This window comes from Trachemys scripta, chromosome 3 (assembly GCF_013100865.1).
Source record: "Trachemys scripta elegans isolate TJP31775 chromosome 3, CAS_Tse_1.0, whole genome shotgun sequence".
Taxonomy (NCBI): Eukaryota; Metazoa; Chordata; order Testudines; family Emydidae; genus Trachemys; species Trachemys scripta.
In genome coordinates this window covers 94,307,929-94,329,279 of record NC_048300.1, presented here as the reverse complement: position 1 = coordinate 94,329,279, position 21,351 = coordinate 94,307,929, and the positions used below count along the sequence as shown (strand labels likewise).

The 21,351-nt window shown below is 37.6% G+C and overlaps 1 protein-coding gene across 2 annotated transcripts in view; it reads left to right on the top strand.

Annotated features, from left to right (window-relative positions):
- The window catches only part of PCMT1 (protein-L-isoaspartate (D-aspartate) O-methyltransferase), a 58,673-nt gene extending 41,934 nt beyond the window's left edge, over window positions 1-16,739 (top strand). Inside the window, exons 5-8 of one of the 2 annotated variants that reach the window (XM_034765432.1) lie at window positions 2,326-2,446; window positions 6,118-6,203; window positions 8,456-8,625; window positions 14,381-16,739. In XM_034765432.1, coding sequence (XP_034621323.1) covers window positions 2,326-2,446; window positions 6,118-6,203; window positions 8,456-8,625; window positions 14,381-14,393 — 390 coding nt within the window. In that variant the 3' untranslated portion in view covers window positions 14,394-16,739. Of the gene's footprint in view, window positions 1-2,325; window positions 2,447-6,117; window positions 6,204-8,455; window positions 8,679-14,380 lie in introns of both variants that reach the window. The other variant, XM_034765433.1, reaches the window with a different exon arrangement.
- Window positions 16,740-21,351: the final 4,612 nt, after the last annotated feature.

Sequence of the window (21,351 nt, the reverse complement as noted above, 5' to 3'; positions counted from 1 at the left end):
CTTATCAAATCACAAGTGGAAAGTCGAACACGTCATTCTCCATGACATCTTCTCAGAGGAGGGCCATTATCATCTTGTGTCACAAACAGGTCTATTTGAGAAAGTGCCATAGCTTCTTACAAGGAGAACTGAGCCTGGGCTCCCTGACAGGTGCCTTTCTGATCCTGTGGATAGGGAGGCTTATTGTACACTTTGCCTGTGTCGCTCTATTCCCTGTATGCTCTGCAAGGTCAAGCAGATCTCAGTGAGACTGATTTTAATTCCCCAGCCTGGCCCAGACAATTCTGGTTCCTGGCTGTTCTGAGGCTCTCTAACTGCATGATCCAAGTTGCTACTGCTGGTAACAGACCTGTTGTTGCAGGCCAAGGGAAAGATCCTATATCCAGTCCTCTATCCCACGGCCTGGCTACTGGATGGATATTAAGCATAGAACATTGTTATTCCTCTCCTATTGGAGGCATCCTAGTTTAATAGTAGCAAGGTCTCTGGAGGACAGATTTACTGGATGAAGTGGACAAGGTTTTCTTACTGGTGTCACTAGAAATCTCTGAAGCCTCAGAACTGATAGGTTTAGACTGTTTCAATTTTATCAGATAGTCTAGAATTATCTCTGAGTTCAATGAAAGTACACCTGGCAGTGATCTCAGTGCATCATGCAACTTTAGAGGGTCAGTCTTCCTTGTGGCACTTGACTGTCATAAAATTTCTAAAGGACTTAGTAAGTGTGTTTCCACCTAACAAGGAACCAGTCTCTCCATGGGATCACAACTTCATTGTGAAGTTGTCTAGACTATTATTTTAAGACATTACATTAGCACGTGTTAACAAACATATTTAAAGATCTAATATGTGCTAAACAGATCAAGGCTTACACTAAAGTCTGTATGCTTTTACACTAACATATGCTAATGTTTTAAGTCTGTATGCTAATATTATATCTTTTTTAAGGACTTGCCAATTTCCCCATGTAGACATATCTATAGTGGAATAGTTATGCTATGCTGATGTAACTTCCCAAGTAGACAACCTCTATTCTGGAATAAAATAAAATAAAAATAAAAGTATTCCAGAATAATTACTCTACTTTAGGAAGACACTTTTTAATTCAGGAATAATGTTCACACACGGAAATTATACTGCCATAGCCATAGCAGAATAATTATTCCGCTGTAGTTATGCTACTCAGTTTCCCAGTGTTGACAAGTCCTAAATCCTCAACAGCTACATGTCACTGGATCACTGGAACTGCAAACCTCAAGAGTGAGACTTTCGAGTGCAAGGGACAGAGCTTTAGGCCCATGACTGTCATCCTGGTCTCTTTCAGAAGCAAGCTCAATAAAGAATCTTGGCACTTCAGAGAAAAATGCAAAACCTACTACTTCAACCTGGCTTTTCTGCAATAACCCTATAAAAAAGAAAAATATTCTTGCAACTGGAGGAGTAGAGAAACTAGTGTATGTTAGACTTAATAAATTTGTGGGATGCTCAGATACCATGGTGATTGGCTTGGTAAATAAATTTAGATAATAGTAGGAACCAAAAAATCAGATTTAACCAACCTCTTGTAGCTTTTGGTTTTGACTTAAAATTGTTCTCTAGAAAGTATTAATCTTCCAAGAAAGATACTGGACATAGCAAAACGAGGTTAGAAATTAAAGCCTGTTCTTGAAATTCTTGCTGCCAATAGTAGATGATATAGTTGTGTATGGTAGGACTTTAGCTGTTTAAAAGTGAAGGGAAAAATCTGTATTAATGCTCTCAGATACCAAACTTAAACAAAATCACTTTTTAAAATCTTAAAAAAAACAACAAATAATGGAAAAAAAAAATAGCTACAACAAAGAAATTAACTGATATAAAAAGTGTGCCAATACAGTTTTATTATGCATTGGTTCTAGAAACAGAACTTAGTGGTTCTGAGCAGTAGCTTTATTAGGAATGGGCTAATATATTGCTTTACTAACTGAGCAGACTTAGGGCTGGTCCACACTAACCCCCCACTTCGAACTAAGATACGCAACTTCAGCTACGTTACTCATGTAGCTGAAGTCGAACTATCTTAGTTCGAACTTACCGCGGGTCCACACGCAGCAGGCAGGCTCCCCTGTCGACTCCGCGTACTCCTCTCGCGGAGCAGGAATACCGGCGTCGACAGCGAGCACTTCCGGGATCGATCCCAGAAGATCGATTGCTTACCGTCGGACCCGGAGGTAAGTATAGACGTACCCTTACTTAAAGAATTGAACTGGCTTCAGAAAATGGAAATCATGTCGTTTAAAATAAAACAAATCTAGCAAACTATTCAACTGTATAATTTTCTTCCAGGTTGGTCCCCAAGGACGAGTTGTAGGAATTGATCATATCAAAGAGTTAGTAGATGACTCAATAAATAATGTCAAAAAGGATGATCCTACATTACTGTCTTCAGGAAGAGTGAAACTGATGGGTAAGCATCAAATACTTTGGTATACCAATTAATTAAATTAATATTCTGACTAAAAGCTGACTGCAAATGACCTGAATTTGGAAACCTGATTGGTTTAATTTCTCGGAGGAAGATTTTCAAAGATACAAAGGGCGTTAGGTGCCCAACTCCAGTTGAAAATTTGAAGACCTAACTCACCTTTTGGGCCTTTGAAAATCTCTCCCTTCCCTTTGTATGATTTTGATTTTCTAGCATTTAAAAAAGAAAAAAAAGTCAGTGCACTGAATGCATTTTTTTGACATAATAGTATATTCCTGTACTAAAACACAAACTGAACAAGAATTCACTTAAGTGTAACACTTTTTTAAAACCAGGCCTGTATTTACTGCTTCCTTGTATGTGTGCATGAACTTGCTTACAAAATTAGAGCATTATAGTACAGGTGCTCTGTGCTTGTGCAGTAATAGTTAAGACTTTACTGGCAAAAAGTTGCAAAAGTGAAAAAGTACTAGAATAGTAAAGTGCACTAATTAAATTAATCAGCTCAATTAGTTCTAAAATGTACTGGCAGTGTCTGTATTTTCAAGGAATTGGTAATATAAATTGATACTAAGGCAGTATAATTAAATCAGTGTCAATGAGGGAAGGATGCCCATCATAATGTTTACTAGACTACAGATCTGAATTTAACTATTGCGATGGAAATACAGCAGGAAAAAGCACAGTCTCAATTATAAAAAGCAGTGTGTGTGTGTGTGTGTGTGTGTGTGAAATGGTTTGGTGCAGGGTCACTAGGTGCTTCTGTAAGAAAATTGCTAGTAAACTATTCACCTTACACTTACTATTTCTACTCAGCCCCTATAGCTGAAGTCCTTTCTAAAAATTCTGACTTTTTTCTCTTCTCCAAAATGTGGGGACATTCCACATCTTTTCCGAACTAGAGAAATTATGGGCTAACCATCATGTGGTTGCCCTATGACAGCTTGTCTATACATACACCTTGCTTCATATACAAGTGCTCCCCGCGGTGCATCACCAATTTATTTAGACGTTCTTCGACCAAGGTTAGTTGTGGTGTTAACTTTCACCATGTTAATCTCCATTGATACAGTGCCAGAGTGCATAGATATCACTTTTGTAATAGCCTTAAGAGTGCAAATAGTTTTCCCATTACTGTCATTCAGTGCATCAGGTGCTGCTTGGGTGGCCTACCTGGTCTATTTTCTGCACTCCACTGCACAGGTGTCAAGCTCCTTGGAATTCACTTCACTATATGAATATAGTGATGTACCACCCAATGCAGCTCAGCTATATGTTTTCACGGCATCCAACATCTTTTGTTTCTGCACCTCACTGGTTCTGTCCCCAAAATATCTCTTAAGAAGACTATCCTACTAATGTGCTGCTAGCTATGTCAAAGCCAGATTGCAGGATCTGGGGTCCATCACTGGACATCTAAGGCCATCCAACTGTCGTATGTAAGTGCATGACTAGTAGTCAAATGATTGGCAATGATGGATGGTGCCGTGAGATGATAATAGGACTGATGGCTTATAATGAGCCCCAGGACAACAATCAATCACTCAGGGTAGAAAATGTGCCCATTGTATGATAATCTGGACCCACTATTTTGGCTTTTACCAACTACCTAGTCCATTTTGTTATTATAGATAGTACAACAAGTCTTGGCATTCAAATTATGAGGGACACGGAGGACATGGGGAAACAGTGACTCTATGAAATGGGTGGACTTAAAAAACAGAACCAAGTCAGGAGTTGTTTGATACAATGCTGGGATTTTGGGATCACTTTGGGAGAGACCCAGGACTCTGAGAAGGCCATGGATACAGTAGAAAAGATGGTGGTTGCTGTTGGTTGCATTGTAATAAATTCAGAAAACTGGATAGTTAGTGCTTGTGGAGAGTCAGTCTTCTGGAATATCCTCCACTGCTTCATCATAGCTGCCTTAGTTACTTCATGACTGCTTATCAAAAGTGCCAAAAGAAATGTTTCTTGCCGAGCAAGGAACAAGAGTAAAGTGTTTAACTTGGCCTCAGAACAACTTATAAATGGTGCCAGCATTGCCAGTGGACTTGTAGGATTGTCTCACATTATTTGAATTTGACCTTGAGCCATCACAATTTCCACAGGGCTTCCAGAAGGCCTTTTTGAAATCTCAACGGTCATTGATTCAAGGTCTATGCTGAGAATTATGGGATAGGTACCCAGAGGGCATTGCAACTACAGTGCAACAAGAATATAGTTTTAGTGTGGAAACAGGGCAGAATTACTACTTTCATATACCCAAAACATGTAGTTATTTGTAACAGTTCAAGTCTCTAATGTAGACAAGGCCCCAAATAGTTAACCTAAATTGGATATTCAAGTAGGAGCCTGGGAAAGGTGTAGAGCAGGGGTCGGCAACCTCTGTTACGCGGCTCGCCAGGGTAAGCACCCTGGTGGGCCAGGCCAGTTTGTTTACCTGCCGCGTCGGCAGGTTCAGCCGATCGCGGCGCCCACTGGCCGTGGTTTGCTGTCCCAGGCCAATGGGGGCAGCGGGAAGCTGCAGCCAGCACATCCGTCGGCCCACACTGCTTCCTACAGCCCCCATTGGCCTGGGATTGGCTGAACCTGACACGGCAGGTAAACAAACTGGCCCGGCCTGCCAGGGTGCTTACCCTGGCGAGCTGCGTGCCAGAGGTTGCCGACCCTGGTGTAGAGATTGGTGTGAGTTAACCTTTTTACAAAAAAAAAAAAAAATGTATGTGGTGAAAAGCATGTTTCATCTCTCAGTAACTTTTAATATTCTCCCTTTAGTAGGCTTCACGTAGCCAGAGCTCCATATTGGCTGATAGAAGTGGCTATTGAAGCGACATGAGGGTCACATTCTTCCCCACAAACGAACTGAGCATGCTCTTCTGAAGAGCTTTCAGGTGCTCCAGCCCAGAGACTGAGCCCAAACTCAAATGTGAACTCTTGTTTCCCACTGGGCATTGAATTAGGGAGTCAGGCCAGCCCCGGTTAACTTCTGTACTTAAATACACAGAGAGATGCTGACTGCAGAAATCCAAATGTTTCTAAATTTCTTTGGAAGTAAAATTTACAGATGCTCTATTGTGTTGCTTAAATTAAAAAAAAAACACAAAAACCTCTATTAAAAATATCAGTTGCAAATCCAAATACCAATATTTGAAATAATAGTTATTCTTTAGGATAATGTTATAACCTTTGATTAGAAGGTGCAAAAATGATTCATAAAATTATGGTACTCCACTCTTAAATTGTAGAAAATATAAAGCCTGTATCTGATGTGGTGGCATCCATATTCTCTGTAGTCTGGATGCTCCTTATTTCTATTTTTGTATTGTATCACAATCAGTTAACTTCCTTTAGCAAATGGATTACTTTCTTAATTTATATTGAACATCCTGTGGTTTCTAGTGCTCCAATAGTTCTTCAGATACTGTGTGTGTATGTATTCTTCATACATAATGTATTCTACATACATAATGCAGTTAATACGATATTAAAAATTGACTTATCACACATTCTTATGACAACTCAGTTTTGTCCAGAACTTCAGTTTAAAATGGAGGTTAGCCCCTTTTTTGCAGCTGAATATAACTTGAAAATGTTCAGCTCAGCTGTTGCACATCCCTATGAAAGGGTTAAAAGGTTTTGCTTTCTTGCAGTGGGGGATGGAAGAATGGGATATCCAGAAGAAGCTCCCTATGATGCTATTCATGTAGGAGCTGCAGCCCCGGTTGTGCCCCAAGCAGTAAGCCTTTTATGTTTGTGTGTGATTCATTAATCTCTCTATGTTAGCTTCTTAATTAAAATGCTGGCAGGTTTATATAGTTGGGATATCCACAGGCATAAAGTCTCTTAAAAAAAAATCCCTTTCATTAAACTTCCAATCAGTATGAAAATGTTGCATGTTGTAATACTTTTTCCCTAAATAAGAATATTTTAAATGGGTTTTTCACATATTGGACTTTTGATATTTTTGTTTTGAAACTCTTTGGCTCAATAATCTAATAGAGCCCCTTGGTTTTTATCAACTATTAGAGTGTAAAGTTTAAATACTTGTCTGGTTCCTTGCTTCCTGGGTTGGAAAGGATTGAGAGGTTTTGGAGGGTAACGTGCTCTGCCCTTGTTGGGAAAGGGGAGTGACTAAGGAGTGAAGTTTATGATATTAAAAAGAAGTCTCATTCAGTTCTTGCCGGAAAGGATGGTGGACAATACACAGACTTAAGAGAGTATAAATGGTGGGAATTAGGGTTCTGAAAGGGAAACTTTTCTCTCAGAGAGTGGTGAGAAGTGGCAGAGTTAAACACTGATCTAATGTGAGCTTCGGAAAGGTAGTGGTATGGTAAGTGCTAGTTAAGACTTTCAGTTTTAAATTATTATTGAAAACCTCTGTAAACTGCAGTAAATGAGTTTTATAGGGTGGTGTTGGGAGGTTAGCTATCACGAGATAGTCATTGATACTTTTGCAATGGAATGCTATAGGTATTGGCAGATGGAAATCTTACATTTTTAACCTTATGGAACAATGAAATTGTGCAAAAATGCATAGTTTAATATTTTGGTAAAATGATTCCATTCAACTTTGTAAGAAACTTCTTGGTTCCATAATGTGTCAGTGAAAATTAGACACTTCATCCCTATTGCTGTTTCTGCTAGAAACCTGTTGTGCTCATAAAAATAGCACATTCCCTCAACATTGAAAGAGGTGGTATTTTAGGGAAGAAAGGCTGTTAAGCAAGAATTGCCAAGTAGTTAAATAGTGAGACTATCCTTCTGTAACTTACCATTTTATTTAAATATTTTGCTCTCTGGGATAACTTTGTAAGTTAAGATCAAATGGTCATGATGGCTCAAGAACGTCAGCAGCCCTACAATGTTAGGCTATTGCTACATTACAGAGCTTACAGCGGTGCAGCTACATCAATGCAGCCCCTGCGAGCGGCGGCGACTATGTTGGCGGGAGAATCTCTCCTGCCAACATAGTGCTGTCCACACTGGCGATTAGGTCAGTGTAACTTACGTATCTCAAGGGGGAGGCTTAGTCAGACCCCTGAGTGACATAACTTATACCGACTTACACTGTAGTATGTACATAGTCTTAGACTGTACCCTGTTCTGACTCAACAGCAAATAATGTGCTGTTAAGTTTAGCAAGTTAGGCTATGTCTACACTAGCACTTTTGTCGGTATAACTTATGTCGCTCAAGGATGTGAAAAAAACACACCCCTGAGTGACATAAATTACACTGACAGAAGCACCAGTGTGGACCAGTGCTATGTCGATAGGAGACACGGTCCCGCTGACATAGCTACTGCTGCTCATTGGGGGTGGTTTAATTATGTTGATGGGAAAGCTCTGTCCTGTTGGCGTAGAGTGGCTACATGGGAGGTCTTACACAGGCGCAACTGCATCGGTACAACTGTGCTGGTGTAAGCTCTCTAGTGTAGACATGGCCTTAGTAACGAGTCTGCTACAGATTACCATTAAACTGAGTTGTAACCATCTTCAGGTAAATTTTCTGCTCTTATGAAGAAACCAGAATTACAAAACACAACTAACTACAAGTGACTATTTTATTTGCAGCTGGGATAACTGATAATCAGTTAATTACATTTCAGGCAATTATTATAAATAGTCTAAAATATCAATAGCTGTATCATCCTGTTCAAATACAGTTGGATTAAAAAATAGATTTTGGCTTTGTAACTCAGGCCATTATGTATTGCATAACAGTTGAAATTGCGCATTCGTAAAAAACTTTTTCAATCTATGCAGTTTGATTAACCAGGATAAAATAATGTAGAACTGTTTACTTTGTGCAGTGAATAAAGTCTGGCTTCTCTAAGATGGATTGCTATACATATATACTCTAAAAACAACAACAAATTTATTAGTGTCTAAGGTGCCACAAGGACTCCTCATTGTTTTTGCTGATACAGACTAACACAGCTACCACTCTGAAATATATACTCTAATTATCTTTGTATGTTATGTTCTAGCTCATAGACCAATTAAAACCTGGTGGAAGATTGATATTACCGGTCGGCCCTGCAGGTGGAAACCAGATGCTGGAACAATATGATAAACTAGAAGATGGCGGTGTCAAAATGAAGCCTCTGATGGGAGTGATATACGTGCCTTTAACAGATAAAGAGAAACAATGGTCCAGGTGGAAGTGATTTTCTGTTCCACTTTCTTCTTCCACAGATACACGCATACAAGGTGAAAGGGTGTGGATTTTAAGCAGATAGACTGCAAGGGCTGCCTTTGCTGGTGTCACTGCTTTCTGCTCTTCCATACCATGGAAAGTGACCTTCTCTGTATTGTTACATCACTATGAGGAGGTTCTGCTAAATTTTTGAGTAAAGTTAAAAGCAGAAAAAAATGTTGCATGGGTTGTGCTTTGTTTCATTTGAACTCATGGCTTCTTGAGGTTTTGTGTTGGTGCTGAAGAGTGTTTTCTCCATTGTCTTGAACACAATACTTTCTAAATTTAAATATCTCATCAACTGTAACTTTTTTTGGGGGGGAGGGGGGTAGATTTACACAGGTAGCTAAAATAAAATATAAAAGGATACTTTAGATGAAATGTGAGTTTGCACTATGCTTCATTGAGCTGCTATGTTTTTATCAAGTAGATCTACCTGTAATAGGTCAGGAAATAATTGAGAAACTTACACTTTTACTGCAAATTTTTTCAAGACTCCATAAGTAAGGAAAGTCCTTCAGGATCCTTATTAGGAAGCCGTATAGCTAATCTTCTAAACGAATACTTAATTTCCTGGGCCTAAAAATAATAGAGAGTGAAGAGACTATAACTCCCTTTTTTCTCAAACAAACAAAAGCCAAATGGTTGTTTTAACAGTATTCTCTAATACAGCAAGCTGCCAATGTTCATCACTTCTAAATAAGTCTTTTTTAGGAGTAGACAAATGAATGTTTGTTATTGGCTCCCTAATCCAGCAAAGACACAACACAGCTGTCATCTTGAAAAACATACCAGGCATTAGTATGCAAATGAATAAATCAGCAGTCCCCCTTTGCCTCCTGAGTAGAAACGCTTATGAATGTGTTAGCTTCATTAACTGAAGTGCACACATGCACACTGAGCTCTGCAAATAACTTTCAAGCTGTTTGACTTTTTAATTGTGTTCGATAAATAATTTTTTCTAGTTACTCTCAATTATCTTTAGCATGTATTGTAAGTGTTTTGACATCTAGCATTTAAGTTATAGAAATATCTATACAAATAAAGCAATTAGTTTCATTTGACTGCAGCTTATTGAAGCCTGACTTTAATTTTTGACTCATTACTCCATAGTTGACACTTATAGTAAAGCACTGTAGAGTGAGTTTAATGAGTTAGTGTCTAGCTAATAGCTTGTAAAGCTAATTTAACACTAATTCCTTGTCCCAGCAGGTACCCAGTGCTCTGATAGCACTGTACTGATGGGTTTCCTGCTTTTGTCCCATGCTTTGGAAGTTTCCTTTTTTGCCAGCTCCCACTGTTGGAATGTAAAATTTGACTGGCTGTGATTTTTAAAGTAGCACCTACTTAAATTAGGATCTCTTTTGTTTTATCTTCTGAGGACTTTACTTACTAGTAATATGTTCACATGAAGAGATAATTTAAAAGGATTTAGGGGATAATAAAGCCTTAAGTACTAAATGGTTTGAGTCTGTATAGCAGGCTTGGCTTTGGTTTTTAGTTAATGTATTTTGATGGAAATAAGCATTCTAGACTTTTAAAGAATTCACATTCAAAACTGAGTAACTCATAAATGAGAAATAAGACAATGAGACAGTTTAATTTCCTGCTAACTGAGTGACAGCAGAAGTGACTTCAGTGGAGTCAGGATTTCACCCCAATTGTGCAACATGTTTAATTACCTTTTCTGAAAAGGTTAATAATTTTACATTTGTCTCTGATTAGAGAAAGAAGTTGATGATTGTAAATGCCTCAATGAGCTTAAGGGAATTGGGTGCCCAGGTTCTATGGAAATTCAGTGAGATGTGTGTGTTTGATTCCCTTAGGCTCTTTACACTAGTGAGTGAGATTAGGATTTTCAATCAAGAGGAAAGGGAATTTCCACAGACAAAATATAGATTTTTTTTTTCAGTTTAATAAAAAAATCAGTGGCTTAAGCAAGCATACATGTACTGTATCTGTATCTTGACTGGTCTAGTAGATGAAAACTGATTTTATAAAATACTGCATTTTGGGGCCAATTCAAATTGGCTTGGATATGAGCACTGTCACATGGATTGAACATTGGTTGAAGAGCTACAAACGAAGGGCAGTGACAAAAGGCAATGTTTCAGGTTGTAAGATGCTTCTAGGATGCTGCAAGTATATCTGTTGGGTCTAGTATTATTTATCATAAATAATCAAGAAGGGGGAAGTAATGACAACTTAATGAAACTTGCTAAAGATATTAAATTAGAAGGTGGTGTAAACATCAATTAGGACACAAATGCAAAAAGGGGTCTAGAAAGGTTAGAAATAGAGCAGAAAAGAGTAATATTCAACTAAGAAAAATGCAAGATATCTAGGGAAAAATAGTCAAACATTCTGTGGTAGGAAGAATAGGAAAGCACTAGTACCGAATTATCAAAAGATCTGAACTGCAGATTTGAAAGAGCAAATGTATACCTGTGAAGCTTAATTTAGTTAAAATTCCTCCCAGCACATGAAGACAGATCATTAAATCCTCTGATTTCTCTTCCTTTACACATCAAGGCTAGCTGCATCTCAGATTTCAGTTGTTTCAGGTCATTGTTTCCAACTGTTATGATAGTTTGTGCTTTCCTTAAATCCCCAGGTGGGAGAATCAGGTTATTTCCTGATAATCTCTGTTTTCATTTAAAAAAAAAGGTTTTGGCCCTTACGGATGCAGACAAAAACTTGAAAACGTGAACCATAAATACGCCAACACTAAAAAGGCAAGCCAGAAGAAACCAAAACTTATTTTAAAATCTCCGGATTTTTAGCCAATATCATTTACTACTTTTTGAGGTCCTGCTCAGGACTTTTGAATGCTTGGGAATTGGCAGAACTGGTTTCAGTATGTACTCATTTTCCAGTCTCCTCAAAAATTCCAGCACTTAGGCCAACACTACCAGTACCCAGGGGCTGAAGGAGGAGACTGTTTTAAAGACAAAAACTAAATATGTATAGCTTGGCTAAGCAGTAACTAGTGGGGGAGATTGGGAGACGTGTAAATGCCAAAGATGGATAGGATTTATCAGCACTGTACAAGGGTTTAATAGTCCGCAGTAATGTGTAGGGAAGAGAAAGGTCTCTCTGATTCACTTAAATTTCCCTTTCTAACAGATCTAGAAGACTATAGAATAGTTTATCAAGGAAAGTTGGGAAAAGTCTCCTTCCTTGCAGGGATAAAAACTAGACATAAAAAGACTCAAAGGAAAAAAAAAGTTCTGTTGCAGGACCAATCTGGCACTGTTCAGGGGGTATACTAAAGAATTAGTTCTGCAGTTTCAGAACTTCAGTTGAAACCTGATACTCTACAAAGTCCTTTTACACTTGAAGTTTAGACCAACTAATGCTGTTTTGATTATGTGCAGTTAAGTCCACAGGTTTAAGTTTGCTTTAAATGGAAAGTTAAGAACTAGTGAATTGTTACCTGATTAAACAGGCCTTAGTTTTATAATTTTTGAAATACTTAATTCAACAGGACACTATATAGCCTACTCATCAACTTCTTGTAATATTGGAAAACAGCTAGCACAATTCAAATGTATAAAATATCATGTCTTACTATGAACTGGTATGAACATTCTTTGATTTGGACACTGAAGATCAAGAAAAGCTCTGTAGAGACCAGCTGCTTCACTTTATTCAATTAATATAGATTTTAATATGCAGAGATATGAACAATAGTACTAATTTTAAAGGGTATTTTCATGCTAAAATGTACTTGTATTTACAGGAAGTTACATTAACCTTTTTTCAGGATGTGCTTAACATACACAAAACTAAAATAAAATGGCAAATTACTTATACCGCAGTATTCCATTTGCCATGAATTTGAGTACTAAGAACACATTAGTATTGCCAAGCAAAATAACATCAAATTAAATATGCTCAATGCATTAATAATAGACAAAATCATGCCAAATTACATTGGTGGGGGTGGGAAATTGTCTGCCACTGTCAGTGTTTGAAGACCGAACATTTTTCTTTTCTTTTTTTAATTACAAAAAAAATTTCTTCTTGCCACAGTTAATGTCAGGCTTAATATGTTGTAATACTGCCTTTGTGCCTTGATATTGCAGATCTTTCAGTGTTGAAATCCCATCAACAACTAGGCACAGGAAGCTTTGCCAGAATGCTAGAATTATCTTTACTTTTTTTCTGTTGTAAATATTAAACGAAATAGCAGAATTTAGCCAGATGATCAACATTGTCTATAATTGCACTACTAAATCCATCTGCATTGCACTTAAAATGTTCCTCTGAGACCCAAAACTAAGCAGCCAATTACCTTAAGGATTGAAGCTGCCTGACTGCTTTAGGAATTAATAACTTCAGGAGAAAACGCAAACTTTAAATTCTGGTCTTGCTAGGTAAAAGCCTTTCAGTTGACTTTAAGAAGTTGTGTATGCTGTCATTCCATGCTATGACTCCAAATGCATCCTCTTTGGGATTTGAACACTCTTTTGCTTGTATGCATGTAGCCATATATTTTGTGGGCTGGCTTGCATTAGTAGATTGATTTGAAATACTATTGTATTCTTCCAAGAATCACATTAGTGAAGTTGCTCTTAATAAAAACTACTTGTGCCTTTTCTAATATTAATGAGGTAGACTACTCATAACTGGGGCAAATGTTTTATCATTATATGGAGCATTTATTCTCTGAAGGTAAAGGCAAACTTACTTCTCTGTTACAGTAATTGAGCTTCCTCATGATGATGGAATTGTTCATAACTATCAACTTTGACTAGTAGGAAAATACTGGATTTAAAACTAATGCTTTAAAAAAAAAAAAAAGAATTTTTGGGGTATAGAATTCAGTCACTAATGTATTCTAGTTTCACAGTTGGAATATGGGTTCTGTATTTCACTGTTTAAACCTACATTAATAATAGAAACCTTGATGTTCTGGGGTCATCCTAGTCATCAAAACATGATTAGAGAAACTATTTTGTTACTTCCTTTTCATAGAATCATAGTACTGAAAGGGACCTCGAGAGGTCATCTAGTCCAGTCCCCTGCACTCAGGGCAGGACTAAGTATTATCTACACCATTCCTGACAGGTGTTAGACTCAGACTAAAGTAATAGACCTTATTCCTCCCTGGTTTTAATCGAACCCTCAGTAGCTGAAGGCATGCATGTAGCCCTGGCCTGAGTAGTTTCTTCAGGAGCTGATAAAGTTGCTCTGTGACATAAACAGGCATAACATATAAATAGTGCCAGATTCTCTCCACTTCTTCATCACTGACCAGACACTGCAACTAAAGTTTAACTTTGAACTCAGGTTTCACATTTTGCAGCCTTTTGTGCAGGTAACGAGAATAATTGGACCATAATTTCAAACAAGTCTCTCTCCAGTAAATTGCCCAATGTGTAAGAGAGTCACTTCTTCAGACAACAGGTAGTCCGTTTTTTTTTTTTTTAAGCTGTTGATATTTTAATTGACTTGTTCGCGGAAGCAAATGATATACTTTAAAGAGAAGGAACAGGGACCCATATTGCACAGTAGATCAGTATTTCACTTAGAAGTATGAGGTGCTATTGGATTGCTGTTGATTTTCCTTGTGGCTTAAATGCTTGAAGAGTTTTCTGAAGTTTTGCTGCTGTATTTGAGCACTGTGGCATATTCATTGATTAAATATCAAAATTGCAACACTGAACTCCTTGGGGAGAAGAATATAACTGCATTTATTTTCTTTCTGCAGGGATGAATTGTAAAAGCTACATCATCTTGACCCAAACATAGTGTTACAGTGGACTGCCCATCTCCAGTTCTAAAAGCTTTTTGAAAACCAACAGCATTGCAGCTTGTTTTGGATTTTGTTATACTGTTATCAGCATGGAAAAGCGTGGTGTTTTTATTTCATTTTTTTAGAGGCTTAAGGCAAATCTAGCAAAGAGTTGATGGAAAGTTTAAATTTGGGCTGTTTCTTTTTAACATGCCTTTTTTACTTTCACCTGGTTAAAGAAATGAATTTCTGCAAAAATGCAGACCTACAGTTTGTGAACTCTTTAATTTTGATGGCTGATACTTTTTGAACACTTTATTTCAGCTCCATTGTTCCCTGGTAAAATTGCTTCTGTGCACCTTATAACACTACATACACAATGGCAGGTTCTCTATGTTCAGATGTCTGCTAAATGTTACTAAGAAAATGAGATGAACTTCCTTTTTAAAGCTTGTGACACGGTGTCATAGACTAGCATGTAATAGATGCAATCAGCTGCGTTATTACCTTAAAAGTGGGCATTTGTATATATATTAAACTTCAGGACATCAGAGGTGACAGCTCTTGTTATAAACTCTATGGTTCAGGTTGGACATAACTGACATAGTTTTTTTCCTTCCTTGTCAAAAAATTAGAGGAAACTTGTAGCTCAGTATTGTTTTGTAGCTCATTGCTGATATATATATGAATTTAACATAACAAATGCTGTGTAAGCTATGTCCTAATCACTGAACAGTTTATGCAGTGCTGCTTTGCCAAATAAAGTTAAAAGCAAAAAGGGTTTTGTGTGCTTCTTGTATGGGAGATCAGGATCAGTATGTTAAATATAACTGCTTGAAATGCAGAATACTGTACTCCAATAAAATTAATATCCACATTGTTTAAAAATTAGCTGCTTTTGACATAAAATCTCTGCAGTATTATCTACTTTTTTCTTCCACCTACAGGTAGTGATGGGGAAAAAATTTGGATTAATGTTTTAGGGGAACTTCAATTTTTTAGAAGAGGGAAAAAAAGCTGATAAATACTGAAGAACTGATGGATCCCAAAACCCTGACCAAATAAATATATTTGGGGGGGGGGGGGGGTGAGTGTGTGTATAAACACTACAAATATCCATTTAAAAGAGTAATTTAAAGGCTTTTTTTTTTTTTAACGTTCTCAAGACCCAGGTTTTATGTTCTGTGTTTGCTGCAGTTAATGACATCAGGAAAACCCAAAGCACTTTAAAAACTGTATAGCTCTTGGATTGCTTTAGGGGGGTGTATGTATTCTTCCTAGCATTTGAGTGGTAAAATACATGTTAAGCTCTTTGCCTTTTTTACTACAAAGAAGCAGAGCTAGATGAATAAGAACCTGCATGATTTGGTTCAAAGAGGCCACTGTTTCTTTTTGAAAAATATTCAGCCTGCTTTTGTTAGAACAGACATATTTTCTGAGATAGACTTAATCATTGAAAGTATGAAGGGTATTATTGAAAGGCCTCTGAAATGTGAAAGAACAAGTAAATTACCTTCATGTGAAGGTCAGTCTCTCCTGTTCCTGTGTAAAATAGGTCATATCATTAATTTAGACATTTAGGAGGCTAATATACCACCCCCCCACATCTTTCAATTGAAGCTTGGGAGCACATACACAATATTAATCCTGTAAAGGAGACTAATTTCAAATTAAGAAAGTCACTTGATTACTTAGTGCTTGTTCTAGAAAATACAATGAAGAAAAATGGGTTTGCATCTGATGTCAAATTTGTGCTAATCGACAATCAACTGTGAATATATTCTTAGTATTGAAGTGAAATATCTGAAATGATGCATGCAGCAGGATAAAATATCTCAACAGATAACACCATCTTAATCCTAATTTTTAGCCTTTTGGTCACTGTCATTCTAATTTACTGAGTTCTTAACTTTGCCTCTTCTCACTAATTTAATCAGCTAAATTAAGAATAAGAACGCAAATGTATCCAAATTCTTCTCTCTAGACAAAGTGTAACAAGCTACCTATGTTGGATGAGGTGGTAGACATGATCCAAAATTTTCTGTGTAAAAGACCCACATTGCAGGAGCTATAAGACTTCTGAGACTAAGGCTGTTGGGGGTTAATATGCCTATTCCATAGGAAGGGGTGATGCTTGCCACATTACTGTCATCTGAATCTAGGGGTAGCAATGAGAGAGTCTGAAAGTTGAGATTCCTCCATGGTGAATGAAGCAATGGTTTTGGTCTTAAGGCTTCTTCGAGAAGAGAAGTTGAAATGCAGAGGATTTGAAGAGCTTGAATAAATGCGGTATCTGAATTGCTACTTTGCCAAATAAAATTAAAAGTGAGAGGAACCCATATGAGTGGTTTTTTTTATTTTCTCTTCAAAGAGTTTTGCATCAAGTCTCACTGTCACATTCTGATCACTCTTGTGTCCACAAAGAAATATAAAGGCCACGTAGATATTATATAGGTCTTCATTTAGGACATGACCAGAAATGTGTGAATTTGCTTTTGGCTTCACTTAATTACTGACCTGATTTGGTTATACCCAGATACTTGAGATATTAAGCCTGATCATGATTTCACATCAGCTTTATATTGTGTTAATTTCTTGTACTGATTGATGTTGATTGTGATTCACACGTCAATCAGTTCAGAATTAGGGTTGTAGACTGGGTCCAATTTTGTTGTGGGATTCAGTTGAACATCAGTGCCATTAGGAGAGTTATCTTGAAGATTAAACAGGAAAAAACTGAGCTAGCAATAGCATTGCTGCCAAGAGGAGAAAAAACCTTGGCATTAAAATAGAGTACCTACCATCATTTCTCAACTGAAATACTCTGATTGTACTTGCTGGCATGCTCAAGACCTCTGTTGCTTACACCACAGGTAGTAGAGAGTAATTTAAGAAATGGGATGTGCACTTCTTAAAACACTGTTTGGATCTGTGGTTGCAAGGATATTGTGGCTCCCTTTTATACATTAGTGTGTTCTAGGATGGTCTTCCATATTGTTTCTTAGTGTTGAAAAGTGTGAGCTTTATAGAACAAATAAAGGTAACAGTCCCAACTTAATTCAGACATGACGGAGTGAGAGAAACAAACCCTGAAGTGGTGGAGCCTGGGGGGTGAGAGGGGACATAAGAATGGCCATACTGGGTCAGACCAACGGTCCATACAGCCCAGTATCCTGTCTACTGACAGTGGCCAATGCCAGGTGCCCCGGATGAAGTGAACCTAACAGGCAATGATCAAGTGCTCTCTCTCCTGCCATCTATCTCCACCCTCTGACAAACAGAGGCTAGGACACCATTCCTTACCCATCCTGGCTAATAGCCATTAATGGACTTAACCTCCATGAATTTATCTAGTTTTCTTTTAAACCCTGTTATAGTCCTAGCTTTCACAACCGCTTCAGGCAAGGAGTTCCACAGGTTGACTGAGCTCTGTGTGAAGATGAACTTCCTTCTATTTGTTTTAAACCTGCTGCCCATTAATTTCATTTGGTGGCACATAGTTTTTATGGGACCAAGTAAATAACTTTTCCTTATTCACTTTCTCCACACCACTCATGATTTTATATATCTCTATCATAATTCTCCCTTAGTCTCCTCTTTTCCAAGCTGAAAAGTCCTAGCCTCTTTAATCGCTCCTTGTATGGGACCCATTCCAAACCCCTAATCATTTTAGTTGCCCTTTTCTGAACTTTTTCTAACGCCTGTATATCTTTTTTGAGATGAGACCACATCTGTATGCAGTATTCAAGAAGTGGGCATACCATCGATTTATATAAGGGCAATAAGATATTCTCAGACTTAGTCTCTGTCCCTTTTTGATTGATTCCTAACATTCTGTTTGCTTTTTTTTGACTGCTGCTGCACACTGCGTGGACGTCTTCAGAGAACTATCCACGACGACTCCAAGATCTTTTTCCTGATTAGTTGTAGCTAAATTAGCCCAACCATACATACAATATGATGGGGGGTTATTTTTTTCCACTGTGCATTACTTTACATTTATCCACATTAAATTTCATTTGCATTTTGTTGCCCAATCACTTAGTTTTGTGAGATCTTTTTGAAGTTCTTCACAATCTGCTTTGGTCCTAACTATCTTGAGCAGTTTAATATCATCTGCAAACTTTGCCACTTCACTATTTACCCCTTTCTCCAGATCATTTTTGAATAAGTTGAATAGGATTGGTCCTAGGACTGAAACCTTGGGGAACACCACTAGTTACCCCTCTCCATTCTGAAAATTTACCATTTATTCCCTGTCTTCTAACCAGTTCTCAATCCATGAAAGGATTGTCCCTCTTATCTGATGACAACTTAATTTACGTAAGAGCCTTTGGTGAGGGACCTTGTCAAAGGCTTTCCGGAAATCTAAGTACACTATGTCCACTGGATCCCCCTTGTCCACATGTTTGTTGACAAGGTACTAAGTTACCGTACTAAGATCTCTTGCTTAGCTTTTGATATGTATGCATCTTTTATAGTTCCTTTCAATTTATTTTGATCTGAAAAATATCCAACCCAAGAGGGACCCATCCAAAGCACCATGTGACCTTGACATGGAGGTTAACACAGCATTTTTCCTCCCACACTCCCCAGCTCTACACCACCCTCATTGCCAGAAAACTATATATAAAAACAAAACAAAAACATTGACTTTTGTGGTTAAGTTACAAAAAAAGCATAACATGACCTATTTCTTATAAAATACTTTTCATTGGTAATTTCAAAGCACTTCACAACACCCCTGTGAGATAGGAAGCATTATTATTATTCTGGGGTCTTTACTGTTGGAGCTGTTCCACTTTGTATACATTTAAATATTTTAATGAGTAGGAACTTTAACATCTCAGATGAGTGCCCCAACAATTAGTCATTGGAAAAGAGACTTTCTATAGACCATTTAATTAGTTATACAAAGTGGAACAGCTTCAGCAGGAGAGATTAAGATCGCAGAGTGTGATGGTAGCCTGCTGGTGCAGTTATTTGCCTGGGCTGTAACAGACCCAGGTTCAAGCCCTCTACTCTGCCTAATTCCGAGTAATGACTTGAAGTTGGGTCTCCCACATGAGTTCCCTAATCATTTGTTGTTCTGTAGTGGCTAACGCTCTGTGTGTGTTTTGGAAAAGTTCAAAAGGTCTCTGTTCCATCCAAATAGAGTTTGACACAAATCACACATAAAAAAAAATCAATCTAGTAAATAAGGAATGCATGATTCACCCTTTCCCAACATAATACAAATGTAAAAATTAATTTGAATAAATTAAGCTATAAAATTGTTTAAATGTGTATTGATATAGTGCATCCTTCTGGTTAGGAAAAAGAAGCACCAAATTTAATGTAAATACTATATTAGGTTGCAAATCAACATGGCTTAATGCTTGCTTACTGATAAAAATCAACCTTTCTTCAGGAAAATAATATGTATAAATGCAAATTATGATTAAAATCAATTATTTAAATTGCTTTGATTGAAATTAATCCACTCTGGGAAATAAAGACTTCAGGTCCTTTTAATGCTGTTTAGGAAGGGGGAAATAGACTACTGACATGATGGTTTGATCTCTCCTTCCCTCCAGAAAATGCAAGCTGTCTGGTAAGGACAATGTTAACATGAGAATTTAAACTTTAACTGCTAATGAATACAATGCAAAAATTTAAGAATAAAATAGGTTTATTATCGCTATTATTTTTCATAAAGGTAATCAAGACTTGAACATCATGGGCTTTTTGATTAGTGATTTGTATACCACAGCAATATTCAAATTGACTTTAATTCCTTGAAGTACAAAGGACGACATACAAAAAGATGCATACCTCCTCTGTCTTGATTTTTTTTACTGGGACACTTGATGGATGTGACACCCTTGCACGTTCAGACAAACAGGATAAGCAGCACAGTATATATTTAACATGTATTGAACACATTTTACTGTTAGCACATTTTAAATTCATTCACACATCAATTACTTGCTCTAGTTCTAGGAAATTTTTATTGGGATAGCCACTAAAGCTTTGCTGGGAGCTAAGGGTTCAATTGACAAGATTCTTAAATTTCTCCAGAAGCAGGAACGTCTCATCTATATTTATATGGAAAGTTTAGTCCTGAGTATCAAGCCCACTGAAGTAGAAGCCACAGTAGCACTAATTGTGTAAGACTGGCTGGAACTAACTTCACTTATTACCGACAACACTGAATAGAACAAATCCTGTCCTCTAACAAAGGTATGACCAGGCTAAAGCACAAACCAAAGTCATTGCATGTATCTCTTTAGAAATTCTGTGTGTTGGGTTAGGGATGGAAAAGGTGAACAAGCTATGAGCTTTGGGGGAGGGGACAGTCCCATGATCTCACATGTGCTGTTGGCACTGAGTAGGTCTAAAGATGTGCTGATATTTTTCATTGGAATGTTACGTGTTTGCATTTTTGAGTCCTAGCTGTAAAGGGATTTAAGCTATGCAGAATGGGGAATACTTTTTAAAAATCAAAACTGCAATTCAAAAGGTGGCACTTTGCTTAGATACAAATTGCTATTAATTAACAAAGACAAAAACTTCTGACAAATATTTCCAGTGCATAAGCTGCATTTTTAACAGGTGCGCAAATCTTCCTCAGATGGTAAATTAACATGCTGAACAACAATGTTTATATTTTAGAGGGCAACTCTTCTGACACCAGTGAGGAGCAAGGCAAGGTGTTGACTGACACTGTAGCTGCTTTCCTACACAGTTCTGTCAGTGTATCTCTGTCCTGATTTGCTGTATCCCAATTACTCTAATCCTGGGCTACTGTCAGACATGAAACACAACTATGTCCAGCTGTGTTCCTGGATGGGAGTAAATGAGGTGTAAGACTAAGATATTCTGCCATCCGGTGGTGGCCTCTCCAACCTGCAGCATTTTCTGCATATGATAAAAACATGGTTATTTTCAGGCATAGCCTGCATTGA